Genomic DNA, 13,723 nt, shown 5'->3' on the forward strand with positions numbered 1-13,723 from the left:
AAGAAAAGTGGATGTACGATAACCAGTAAACGAGAAAGCATTTCTTCTTGCAGCACTAAGCCAACATCAACATTAACATCGCCGACCAAACAATGTATGCGAAACAGAAATGAAATCATAAAATTCATATTTTCAAGGCACAACTTTTTTCTTTTCTCTTTAGTTTATTTAGGCAGAAAGTTGGTGGTTTTAGAGGACTAGCGCAGGTTTCACTGTGGCACGCAGCTCAGACGTACGAAGTAAGCCAAAGCAAGCGCTACATTTTCTACTAAATCGCGTAGCATGTATTTACTACTTTAATTGCGTGCAAGACAACAAATCTGAAAATTTAAAAAATTAAAATTTAAAAATTAGAAAATTAGAAAATTTAAAGCTAATGTTGAAAAGGTGGCTACAAAATCGTGCGTTGAACTATGTTAAAAAGTTATTTAATAATATTTTCAATTAGTTTTTATTAAGAAAATAAAAACATTTATTAAGAACTAATAATAAGGAAGATTTAAGGAATTGTATCGAAATTGTATCTTTATATATTGAAACAATTTTAAATAAGATCATTATGATGGCTTGAAGCAGAGTATAAATGCATGCAAATATTGATTATGCAAAAATTAAAATTAAAATTAAAATTAAAATTAAAAAATTATTTTAAGTGAAAATGAAAACTAATATCGATTAATAATCAACTTTTGACATAAAAAGTATAATTAATAAAGAAAGTATTTGGATAACAATAAACAAACTTTTCTATAAAATAAACAAGTGAAAATAAAAAGTCAATACAAGTTGCAATCAAAATCTGAACAAAATTCGTGGATATGGCTGCCAATGATATAATGGCTGCTAATGAGATTTTACCACCCAGCGTCAATACCAACTGCCAGTACTCGACACGATATTGCTGTAAGTTTCTTCCATCAAAACTAATTTATCAACTTTTGAATTAATACATTAAAAAAATGAAGAAAATTAAAAAATTTTTATATTAATTTGAAAATGAAAGCATATCTTTACAATACTAGTATATCCAATACATTTATATTCTCTATAGAATTTAAGTTATTTTTTGTATATAGTATATATGTATATAATTTAAAAAAAATATTTTTTTTGTATTAATTAACTTTAAAGTTTTAAAAAACATATCAGTTGTTTCTCAGCTAAATACGAAATAACAATAATAATAAAAATATATATTATATTTCTCTACCATAGTATTTTCCCTTAATTTTTCCCTTAATTGATTTATCATCTTGTAGATTTAACCAATAAAATAAGTTACTAAAACCAATAAGAAATTTTTTATGTCAAATTAGGAAAACAATAACTATATAATTAACGAGGCTCATTTATACTTTCAGTCTGCATACATTTTTTGATAGGATTAAAAAGAAATATATATTTTTTTTATTTTAAAACAAATGATGATGGAAGTGTAACTTGAAAAACTACACTATTTTCCATTGCAATAAACTGCAACTTGAAAACAGTTCGCAAGACCTTCGCAATGTACAATCGATGATCGTCAGTACAGCGTTGACTACCGTTTCGCATCTTACAATTCTCAAGTTTTCAGAAATTCATAACCTGCGCAGTCAAAACTGATTGCGGAACATTGAATGCGGAACACTAAACACTGAACACTGAACACTGAACACCGAAGACCGAACATTGAACATTGAACATTGAATAAACGTGATTTTGTAGAAAGTTTCACAACATTCGTTGTTTATTTAGTCAGTTGTGAGGTGCCCCATCTAAGTGCTTACATTCCGAAAGTATCTGCACAACCACATATTAAAATACAAGTATCTTATAAATGTGCTTTACAATAATGTTTCTCAAAAGTTGAATGCTATTACTGCTCATTCTGTTTTTCCGCTTTTTACTGCTTTTTACTTTTATCATCTATAGCTTCAGTGGTAATATAAGACACGAATATTAATAGGTGAAAGTTGTTCGTAAAGCATACTTAATACTCAACGCCAAAAAAATTTTGTTATCGTTATTTTTTAATTCCATTCGATTCAATTTAAAGCTTCTTTCAGTTGTAATATTTCTTTGGCTCATTGTTAATATAAAATCATAACACATTCATCCGATGCTCCATTATGGTGTACTTTATGATATATTTAAAGATATAGATTCATGTAATGTAATAATAATTTATTAAGTTATCTACCCGCAGTTTAGAACAGTTATAAAAGAATTTATTCTCCATAAAATAAATTTGATACTCTTTCTAAAATCTTTATTTTAGTATTCGACTTTATATTAACAATATTTTACAATAAATGTATCGAAACAGTTTTTAAAATTAAAAAAAGGAATAACTTGAATGAATTTTGCAGTTTTGAAGTTTTGAAGAAACTTCTGGATTAAAAATTTTGATATCCCAACATCACATCCAAGTATATCGTATATCGCCAAAGTAATTTAAGTTCATGTAAATTTCATGTAGTAAATTTTATGTTGTATTATTAGTAGTTCAGTTATATCTTCTGCAACATGCATTATTTGAGAGAATTTGTAATGGAATTTATTATTATCGGTGTAATAATAAAATATTCAACAAAATAATCTAAATATTTCTACTCAAAAAAGCCCATTAGTTTGGGACTATCAGATTTTATTGATGTTGACAATCATCCTCAACATTTACTTCAACATTTTGCAGCCAACAAAAAAATATTACTTTTATTTTCAACTATTTTTAAAATACGTACAAAATAAAAACAAAATCTAATCAAAAAGAAAAAAGAAGAAAAATGCAAATAATAAAACTAAAGTAAAAAGTCAAACTAAAAGAAGTTGATGAAGAGAATTATATTCTTCACAAATAAAATTTTTATTTTTATTCGCAATCGTCGGCATAACTTTCACTTAACAACAACAAAAGAGAAAAAAAATATTAAATACAAGTAGAAACGTAGAAAATGGCGTGAATAGTTCACCAAAAAACAAAAAAAGAAGAAAGAAGAAGAAATATATAGAAAAATAAATGCAGATAATGGCATACATTGATAATAATACATAAATACATAAAAATGAAATCACAGATTAACAATTCAGCTAGACAAGTAAACGGACAGATGATAGAAAACTACATATATAAATAAGTACAGACAATGCAGTTTGTGGGAAAAATATTTCTGTTTAAATTATATAATATAAATTGTTTTAAGGGACAACTAAATACAGTACAGTACTTTGTATTGCTTAGGATCTGGGAAATTTATAACCCATACATAACTATTTGCCCATATTTGATCATCTATACCCGTCAAATGATAACTTCTTCGATAATAAATTTCTTTAATTATGACCTCACTAATATCATTGGGTTTCTTTAGTTTCCTTAATTTATTCATTCTTTATATTGAGATACTGTTATTATAATCACCTCTAATAATAAATTTTAAATCCGTGTTTATAACTTCTTTATTAAGTTAGCTTGATAATTTTAAATTAATTATTATATAATATTATTTTTATATTTTTAGAACAGTTTCTAATTCTCATTTTTAATATTATTTAAGCTGTTAAATGCTTATGTGAATAAAATAAAATATTAACTAAAAGTTTTAGAATTTTTTGTTTTATATTTCTCTTAAGAAAATTCCAAAATTCAAAAAAATTTGTCAAAATAAACAAAATAATAATATAAATAATAGTTGCATATAAGATGTTGTTTTTAATAAACAACAATAACACAAAATAATGTTTTCACTATATGAACGTAATTCTTATATCCTCTGGCATTAGTATAATCGGCTCATTTGAATCTTTTATTTTATATATCCATAAACATACTAATGACATTTTCAAGCTGAAAGGTTACGAAACTATTTCTAATGGACGTCATCAGGTATTACAAATCCCAACATTTAAAGTATCACTTCAGATGCGAATATTGTCACCTCACTACCATTCAAATTTCACTAAATATTATTTATTGAAATTTCATTTACCAAAAAGTATACACATATTTATAAAGCGCTAAATACGAATCAGAATTCAGTACATTAGAACTAATGTACCGATAGTGTTTTTGTTTACTTTAATTTTTAATTTTTAATGTTTAAATTTTAAATTCAAAATGTTTATAGTGTTATAGTGTTTTTTCATAGACATTTCAAAGATTGATGTTACTCTTATTTCCCAATTATTATTCTGCAGCCTCTTATTCAACTGTGTAATACAATTTGGGTTGGGTTGGATTGGGTTGAGGTTCATAGGCACATGAATCTCATAAGCAACAATGTAAATGCAAAATCAAACGCTGAGCACTATGATATTTTCCTGCGTTCTATATATAATTTATATGAAAGTAAATTATTAATAATTGAAATATTTTTAACAAGCATTACTCTTGTGACGGGCATTTCATCAAGAAAGTAAGTTCAGTTAGATGTGATAACATTTTTAATGTCTAATAAAATCAGTTCTAATAATTAATAATAAAGTTTTTATTCACAACAATTAGATCACATCGTTTTTATTTTTATATAACTAATCCATCAAATATATTTCGCATCTTAAGAAGTAATAAATTATTTTGAATCAAGGGATGCATGATGTGTTTGGTGTTTGGGAATAAGTCGTACCTATTCATCCACATTGAACGAGCGTTAAACTTAAATCACAAATAAACAGCTTAGTCCGCATCATAACGAAAGAGTGCAGACATGTATAAATAAATAAGTATGTAAGATTTTTTCTATACATACACAACAGAAATGAAGTAGCTTGCGTTGAACCCAACACATCCGAATTGAACTAAACATTAATAGCTGCATTGTAGCAGTGAAGCAAGCTAAAGTGAAAGTTCTAATACTAAGGCAAATTCCATACAAGTATACAAGTGAAAATTATAGGTAACGAAGAAAAGGCATAAGTAAGCAGAAAGCAGAAAGCAGTAAACAGTAAACAGTAAACAATACAAAATATGAGAAAGATTAAGAGGTAAGCGGGCAAGAAGTACGCTTTTACTAAAAAGTAAGCTGACTGCTTTTCATTTGTTATTGGATGTTCGTTTTCTTACATGGCCACAACAAAAGCTGAAAACTTCTTTCTCGTGCACATACACATACTTCCCCACTCACATACACATGTATTCGGCTCGTGTATATGTAATTTAACAATTTAACAAGAAGAATCAGAAAAAAGAAGTGGTTTTCTACTGACTGTTACAATCAATGTTATCTTAAACAATTTTTAGAAACTTATTTTAGGTGTTCATTTCTTGATGGTATTTATTTTATAGTAATTTCAATATTTATTAGTATTTTAACATAGTATGCCCATCTTGTCTGGCTGTACTGTACTGTAACTGCTGGGTGGTTAAGGTTAATAAATTAACCAAGAATTTTCCAGGATTTCATTTGTATATTAAACCACTATATACAAGAAATAACTATAAATTTTATTTTTAGTTAAGTTTGCATTCAACTAACTGATCTCTAAAATTGAAACTTGGTTTGTCAGCGAGAATTTCAAATTTCAAGTTTCAAATTCACAGATTAATCATTAAAAGAAAACAGTGAATCAACAGTGAATCTTTTGTGACTATTGCGTTTCACTTTGGTAAAGTGGTTTTCTTCAAATTTTTCGCATTTTCTTCGCAATTTTTTCTTTATTTATGCAGTTGGAATTATGATATATACATATACATATGTTTTCAATTTCTCTTACTTCGCTCAGTTTATCTTCATATATAAACACATTTTACAATGGAGAAAGTAAAATGAGAATTTATGGTAATCACAAGATCAAATGAAAATATACAAGTATGTATTTTGAAATGCATTCACAATATAAACACATTTCTAATTGGTACAATAATATTTCCATTGGTTAACTGCAGAAAATTTAAATTTGAGTTTGTTTCTTAAGTCTTTAGTTTAACGAGACATTTTTAAAACCACGCATACACATATGCATATTCTGGCATATTCTGGCATATTCTGGCATATTCTGGCATATTCTGGCATATTCTGGCATATTCTGACAAATAATCTAAATTATTTCTGGCATATTCTGGCATATTCTGGCATATTCTGGCATATTCTGACAAATAATCTAAATTAAGTACCATAGCTTTGATTGAAGTATTAGCCGTATTTAAATTCATATTTATTGTATGAAGTATTATAAGTATTTCAAATAACAAATAAAAAAAAATACATAGATGAGACACAAAAATGAATATTTCAATATTTATTATTAAATTATTTCAGCACAATTTAAAAGTTCAAATAAAGAAAAATATAAAAATAGTAAACATTATCAATAATGTCAGAAAATTAGCGAAATAATAACTTTTCAAAATAGAATCTTTTTGTCTCCCACGATCTACACGCGATAAAGCTATTAAATCACAAAGATTTTGCTGAAGATTTGAAACAATATATTTACATATTTACTAGCAAGTTTCCTTATAACTAGTCGAGATGTTTGTCTTCATATATGGAAAATTTAATAAATTTTAAAGACAATGCACAAAAAAAATTGTTCAATAATTGTTCTGTGCGTAATTGTGAAAACAAGAAGAAAATTTTTTAAGAAAGTAAGAATAATACACACATTATAATCGCATTCATTAAACGTAAAAAAACGTGACCATGCTTTAGAATATTTGAACTGGCATAACAGAAAACAATCTCTCAAGCAACAAGATATTTACCATCAATGTAAAGAATAACAATTAAGCAAAATTCAATGCTGGCATTGTGTATAAATATTTCCAAGTAAAAACGGAAGCAACCAAACGCTATATCTAAAGAAAAAAACCAAAAAACACTAACACTTAGAATTCCGAAAAATATAGGTCAAAAGAGAAACCCATGGTAACAACAATGCTGTAGATTAGCGTTGAACATGAATGCTGTAGGTTAGCTACAAATTACTTAAGAAGCATCAAGAAATAGCTGTAGCTGGTTGAAGATTAAGAATAGAAAGTAAAAGAAAGCATTAAATATCGTAACAGATACCATTGGTGCAGCAGCTTAGAATAGCTTGGAATAGTTACAGTATGAAATCTCACAAGCCCTGCGTATCCCACAGCGTGCACTTATTGGTTAAGATGTCGATTTTGTAAGAAAGGATAAACAAAATAAAAAAATGAATAAATGAATAAAGTGAAAGACATTTGCTCATAATTGCTATCATATTTGTTTGCTTTTGGAAAATGCAGAATACGACAATGTTGGTGTACATACCAAAATTAGTTAGAAAAGGTAAGAGGAGATACCACCTTAAGCATTCCATTAAGTCAGCAATACAACAACTTGAACTTATGTTAAGAAGAAAGTGAAACTTTGCCTTAGCCTACGACGTACTCAACTCACACATACGAGTAAATCTACATAGAAACGACGTCACATACACAGTTAAAAACTATTTTTATAGTTTATACTATATATTTCTAGGCAAAATTACATTTAGAAGTGCATGTGTGTGTGTGTGTGATTGGAATCAAAATCATTTATTAAGTTTAATATTATTTATATGTAATACAATTTTAATTCTAAAATACAATATTAAATGAAATTATTTTTCTCTTCATATACCATAAATTACTTAACAAAATAAATTTTATAACATATATTTTAGTTTTATTAGTTTGATTAGTTTTATTTTTATTTTTAATTTTATTTTTTAGAATCAAATGTTAAAATTGTTTAATTATCCGTAATTATTTCTTCATTTTGTTGGTGCATATATTTCGCACCATCTATTCCATCAATTGTAAGCTTTTCTATTTTACGTATTTTATTTTATGAGTTATTCTTTGGTGCCTGGAATCCGGTATTACAAAACTGTACACAACTTTCTTTTGACCAAGCCACTTCATATTATTACTAAATACAAAATAACACTCCACTCCATATGAACCATCAACGCATGCCTCCATCCACCACGTTTCTTATGTCTCTTGTGATCGAATTGGCTTTTCGTTGTCATTGTGTTCAGTGGTGTTCACTGGTGTTCACATATGCATCGGTATATGGAATAATTGAAGTATGCTCTTCGCTCGCTCGTTTACAATATGTCCATGTGTAACATTTAAAAAATTCAGAAAATAAATAAGAAAGCAAGAAAGCAAGAAAGCAAGAAAGCACAAATATTTTCAACGTCATGAGCGAAAGTGAAATCTGTTAATAAATTCTTCAACGTTGAATAGTTTTCGGTCATTATTTTTTATATACACACAGTCATATACACACATTTTTTATAATATTATAAAATATTAGGATACATGTACACATGACAAAGATTTATTTAATCGAAAACTCAAATAATATATCATATATTATCAAATTATGATATCATTACGGTAGAAGAAGCAAAATGCACTTTATTATGCACTTAAGACACATACAAACTCAGCTAACCAATATATCTAATCTTTGTCTAACCCAAAAATGACCCATGTCATTTGAGAACATATTTATAATTATTCATAATTTCACAATTGCTAATAACCAATAAGTCTTTTTATTGACAAGTGTTTTTTAGTAAGCTGAAAGCCATGGTGTTTTATATATGTAAAGATATGTTTTTTCCATATAATGACGTACAGTTATGGATGTTCAACACATCCATATATATATCAGTTAAAAATACATACTTCTTATGAAATCAGATCACATGATCTGTGCATAGCCTTAGTAATAGAAGTGGAGAGATTCAACACATCGTGCATAATTCGCCTTCAGTCCCACTTGAACATTTTCCCAAAGGAATTGTAACAATCCTCAAGGAGCTGGCTGCGCTTGAAAACTTTATGACATAATGTAGTCAATGTAGTTTTAATATAACTTTTTAAGAATTTATTGTTTTGATGGTCAAAATTTTTTATAATAATTTTGTCAATTGGTCAATTGCATTTAACATATTTTTAATTAAAAAATTTCTTAAAAACTAAATTTTTTCAAAATAGTGTATTATTTAACAATTGAACTGAATTAGCCCGTTTCAAAAGCAAAATTGATTTATTTATAAAATTTTTTATTATAACTTTTTAAGTTAATTTTAAGTCAATAAGATCCAATAGTTTATGAGTAATAAAGCTAGTTAATGTTCTTCCTATATCTATTGCTCGATAGATAATGAAAATAACAACAAATACAATTGCTGTGCTTTCCAATATTGAATTTATTTATAAAAATCATAAATACTAATTAATGACTTAAACCTTATTGTTATTAATAAAGATTTCATTTTCTTACTATATTTTAGGGGAAGCAGAAAAAGTGAAGTCACTAATCAGATTACGTGCCGAACTATCTCCACTGTTTACAGGCAAAAGAAATGCATCGAAGTATGCTTGGGCGTAAGTAGAAATTTTACGATACTGCATGATATATAAGCTTAATAGAAGAAAAATTCATAGAATGTTACGATGATATAGAGTTAAGGATCTTTATGATGATAAAAGTAATTTTAACGTTAATACGATTTGCATATGTAACCATCACTTTAGTGCACTGATATCTTTTCTTTTCTTTTGTTGAGACATTCCTTATTCAATATTTATATATCAGATATGCCACATATTCTATCTGTTATAAATAAATTATTTGTTTAAATTTTTATTACCTTGGGTGCAGTTCCTAATTATTTTCATTATTTTATGAAAACAATTGTTGAGCTATTATTTTTAAACAATATCTGATACTTACATAAAGCACAACAAAAAATGTGTTTTCACTAGAAATAGCTATTTTAGCTACCTTTACTAAAATCGGTTGCCAAATCACCGTACTCGGAAAATTACAGATTCACTTACTAGACTAATGAATGTAAAGTTCCCCTCCATATCAACTTTTGATTCACCATTAAATATCACCACTGGAAGGTTTCAAAAAATTCTATAAAATCCAATCGAATTTACTACTTTTAAATTCTTAAAGTTCAATTTATTCCAAGCTTCTCCCATATTGGCTTAACCTCTCTATTGGCCTCCAAATTGTTCAATATACTCGAGGTACTTTTCCAGCTATTTCAACCGTACATATGATGTTCTAGTAATATAAATATAGTATTGTATATGACTTACTATATTTAAATTAAGTTTTAGTAGTGACATATTTGTACATTATTGATAGCATGGGTTAGGAAACTTTGTAACAATTGTATTGAGTGTGTAATAAATTGTCGTTTCTTTTTTCAAGTGTTGTTGAACGTGAGCTTAACGTCCCATTGCCATTGTCAAAAATCATTAAAAAATGGAATAATTTACTCCAAGAATACAAGGTAAAATTATTTCAAAATAAATACACAACAATACTGCTTATTAAATAATTTGTTTGAATTTTGGTTATAAATTAATACAAACAAGGCAATTAAAATGTCCGAGGAACCCAAAAGACGTGAATGGCCGTTTTTTACACTTATGGATGTATATTTCAGTGATCAAGTCAACGATCCATCTCTTCGTTTATTTTCATCAACGAAAACTTTAAAAGAAACTATTGATGACAGTGTTTTTGAGGATGATCCTATTATAGCTTCGGCAATTGCAGCTGCTACATCTGGAGCATATATGGATATCGATGAATTAATAAGACGTCAAAAAGAACGGGCGGCTAACGACAAGAAGTTTCCAGTTAGCGACTTAAAATACGATATTAAACCGATGTTGTCGAATACAAAATTTAATAGCAATGATATGTCGAAACTTTCAAAAAGTGTAGATAATCTAAGCATGCAGCAATACAGAATTAAGGATGAGTTACTACGACAACGCGAACAAGAACAACAAGAAAATATCGTTAAGATGAAACAACATGCACGACAACAACAACAGCAGCAACAACAACAGCAACAACAACAACAACAGCAACAACAACATCAGCAGCAACAGCAACAACGTTTCCATCATCAACAACAACATCAACAATCACATTCTCATCGCTTGCAACAACCTACACCTCCTCCAGGATTGCATTCTCTACAGCAACAACACCTGTTACATCAACAGCAGCAACAACAGCAGCAGCTACAACACCAATTGCAACAACAATTACAACCACCACCAACACCACCTACAACAGCACAGCAAATACACATACAAACGGCACAGCATCAAGCAGCACAACAACTTCATCTTCAACAACAACAGCAACAACAGAAAAATCAACAACAATTTACGGATCCTAACACCATCGATCAGTACCTGTTATCGTGGAATAATTTTCATGGCAATATGTGTCGGGGATTCCACACGTTACAAAAAGATGAAAAAATGGTTGACGTTACTATTGCTGCCGGTGGCAAAATCTTCAAGGCACACAAATTGGTATTATAAAAATGAAATCATTGATTATTAACCGAAGAAATTTTTATTATTCAATATCAATCATTTATAAAAATGCTATAATCTTAACTTTTTAGGTTTTATCAGTTTGTAGTCCGTATTTCCAACAAATATTTTTAGAAAACCCATCAAGCCATCCAATACTTCTTATGGCAGATGTAGAAGCAAATCATATGGCAGGTCTACTAGATTTTATGTATAGTGGACAGGTAGGTTTAAAATTTAGATAAAATTCAGAAAAATTTTCAAATTAATTTCTTAATTAGTTCTTAATTAATTTCTTAATTAATATCACATAGGTTAATGTAAAATATGAAGACTTGCCGGTATTTTTAAAAGTTGCCGAAGCTATGAAAATAAAAGGCCTACACACCGAAGTAAGTTTTAGTTAAGAAATCCTAATCTATCATGTCCTGTAGAATAACAAAAGGATAACTTATGTTAAAATAAAGCATATTATAAAGTATTTTATTTCATTTCATTTTAATATGAGATGCTTTTATTCAGTTTAAACATCCTTCCATAAATAATGTAACACAGTTACATATGTATTATAGTACAAATGCATTTCTCGATTTATAAATAACCATATTAAAATAACTCTTTTAAATATTTGCTTTTAGAAAAATTTGGACAACGACACAAAAGATGTTAAGTTATCTAGCGAAAATGAATCCACAGAATGTCGCTTCGATAAAGCTACTCACAGTGTGAATATAACAGGAACTCCATATGGTAAACCACATGTACAACTCCAACATCAACCACAACAACAACTGGATCCAAATATAAATGGTAGTGTCTCGACTACCAACAGTAACGCACAATTACCAGTTCCAGGGTTCAATAATTTTCGTGATCATATAAAATCAAAGGCATCGCTCGCTGAAAATTTTATGAAAAATCTCAATCGAAACAATAATAATACAAGCAATAATAATTTTAATCACATAGTAAATGCTGGCAACACAGTTTCTGAAACGATAAAACCAGACAATTACAACATTATGCAGGCTAACAGCAAAAAAATGCTAGATACATCTAGAAAACAGCATAAATTTTTAGCTAAGCGAAAGATATTAATGCATTACAATGACGAACTAAATGAAAAACGCATGAAGGATATGAAGGATATGGAATGCTATGGAATGGATCATGATACAAACAATAATCAACAGGGTACGAATATTAATACTCCAACAAATATGAATCAAGTGCCACAACACACAAATTTCAAAATCAGACTCATGGAGAAACATAAGAATTGTAATAGATCCAATAATAATAGTGGCAATAACAGTAATAATGAGGGCGAAATAGAAGAAGAAGAAGAACATGAACAAGAAGAAGAAGCATTGAATCTTGTACAATCACTTAATTCAAATGCAAATGAATATCATAAAATCGAGGAAAAACGTAATCAAGAATTATCCGATATAGAACAAATGGCTGTAGAACCAATGTCAATAGAAATATTAAAAACAAAAGGGCAAGAGAAAATAATTAACGAAGACATCACTATGACCAGGGACTATGAGTACAACAATGATAATAATTATACTTCGAACAAAATAATAAATAAAGATAAAAATAATAACAACAATGACAATATTAAATTTAATTTCAATAAAAATACAGCACTCCTAAATGCGATCAATGCAAGAAGTTTGAAGTTTAAAAAGGATGATCACGATGATAACAACAACAACAACAACAACAGCAGCAGCAACGGCAACGGCAACGGCAAAGGTAATGGCAATGGCAATGGCAACAGTACAGAAACCGATGCTAGCAATGGAATAAATATTGATAACAATGGCTTAGATGAGACTTTGAACGACAATCCCATCCATGCTGATCTGAGTGATAGTGATAACAATAATAACAATCACAATCAGTTAAACTTAAGTAATCCGCATACAGTAAAAAATATAGCAACGGCAGAAATTTTATGTGGTCTCAAAAGCAAAGTTTTCAAAATGGAGGAAGATCAAATGGAAACTTGTAGAGCTTTAAGCGAAATTAATAATGTCGATTGATAATGGGCTTAACGTATACAACGTCAGACGAAATAAGCAGAAAAATTTCTCTTCTCATAAACTAGCATTTTTTCGTTGTTAATTTATAGAATAATTTTTTATTTATTTATATTATTATAAAGTTTTTAATATACATTACGTAGATTGTAAAAAATTATTTTAATTAAGGTATTTTGTATTCCTGCAAGATTAATATATATTCATATATGTATCAATGTGACAAATCCTCCAAATTTATATAAAAGCGCAGCAACATTTAATTGAAATTTTTATAAAAAATTCAAAAAGAAATCAAAAATGAGATGGAAACACGAGTTTGTATTAAATATGTTTAAGTTTTTATACGTTCCCATACGTTTCT

General features: G+C 28.2%; 1 protein-coding gene across 1 annotated transcript; it reads left to right on the forward strand.

Moving 5' to 3' along the window:
• The first annotated feature begins 775 nt into the window (after positions 1–775).
• LOC119686149 (putative mediator of RNA polymerase II transcription subunit 26) lies at positions 776–13,396 on the forward strand. The gene is made up of 7 exons (XM_038100643.1): positions 776–903; positions 9,244–9,337; positions 10,179–10,260; positions 10,346–11,305; positions 11,401–11,532; positions 11,623–11,700; positions 11,947–13,396. The coding sequence occupies exons 1-7, from the start codon at positions 819–821 to the stop codon at positions 13,360–13,362; spliced, it is 2,847 nt and encodes a 948-aa protein (XP_037956571.1). The 5' UTR covers positions 776–818; the 3' UTR covers positions 13,363–13,396.
• The last annotated feature ends 327 nt before the right edge of the window (positions 13,397–13,723 follow it).

This window comes from Teleopsis dalmanni, chromosome 2 (genome assembly GCF_002237135.1).
Source record: "Teleopsis dalmanni isolate 2A chromosome 2, ASM223713v2, whole genome shotgun sequence".
NCBI lineage: Eukaryota > Metazoa > Arthropoda > Insecta > Diptera > Diopsidae > Teleopsis > Teleopsis dalmanni.

Excerpts from the sequence above, each read along its gene's own strand:
- LOC119686149 (XM_038100643.1), top strand. The coding sequence starts at position 819 with ATGGCTGCCAATGATATAATGGCTGCTAATGAGATTTTACCACCCAGC. Across the intron at positions 9,338-10,178 it reads GCATCGAAGTATGCTTGGGC|TGTTGTTGAACGTGAGCTTA; the intron begins GTAAGTAGAAAT and ends TCTTTTTTCAAG. Across the intron at positions 11,533-11,622 it reads ATTTTATGTATAGTGGACAG|GTTAATGTAAAATATGAAGA; the intron begins GTAGGTTTAAAA and ends AATATCACATAG.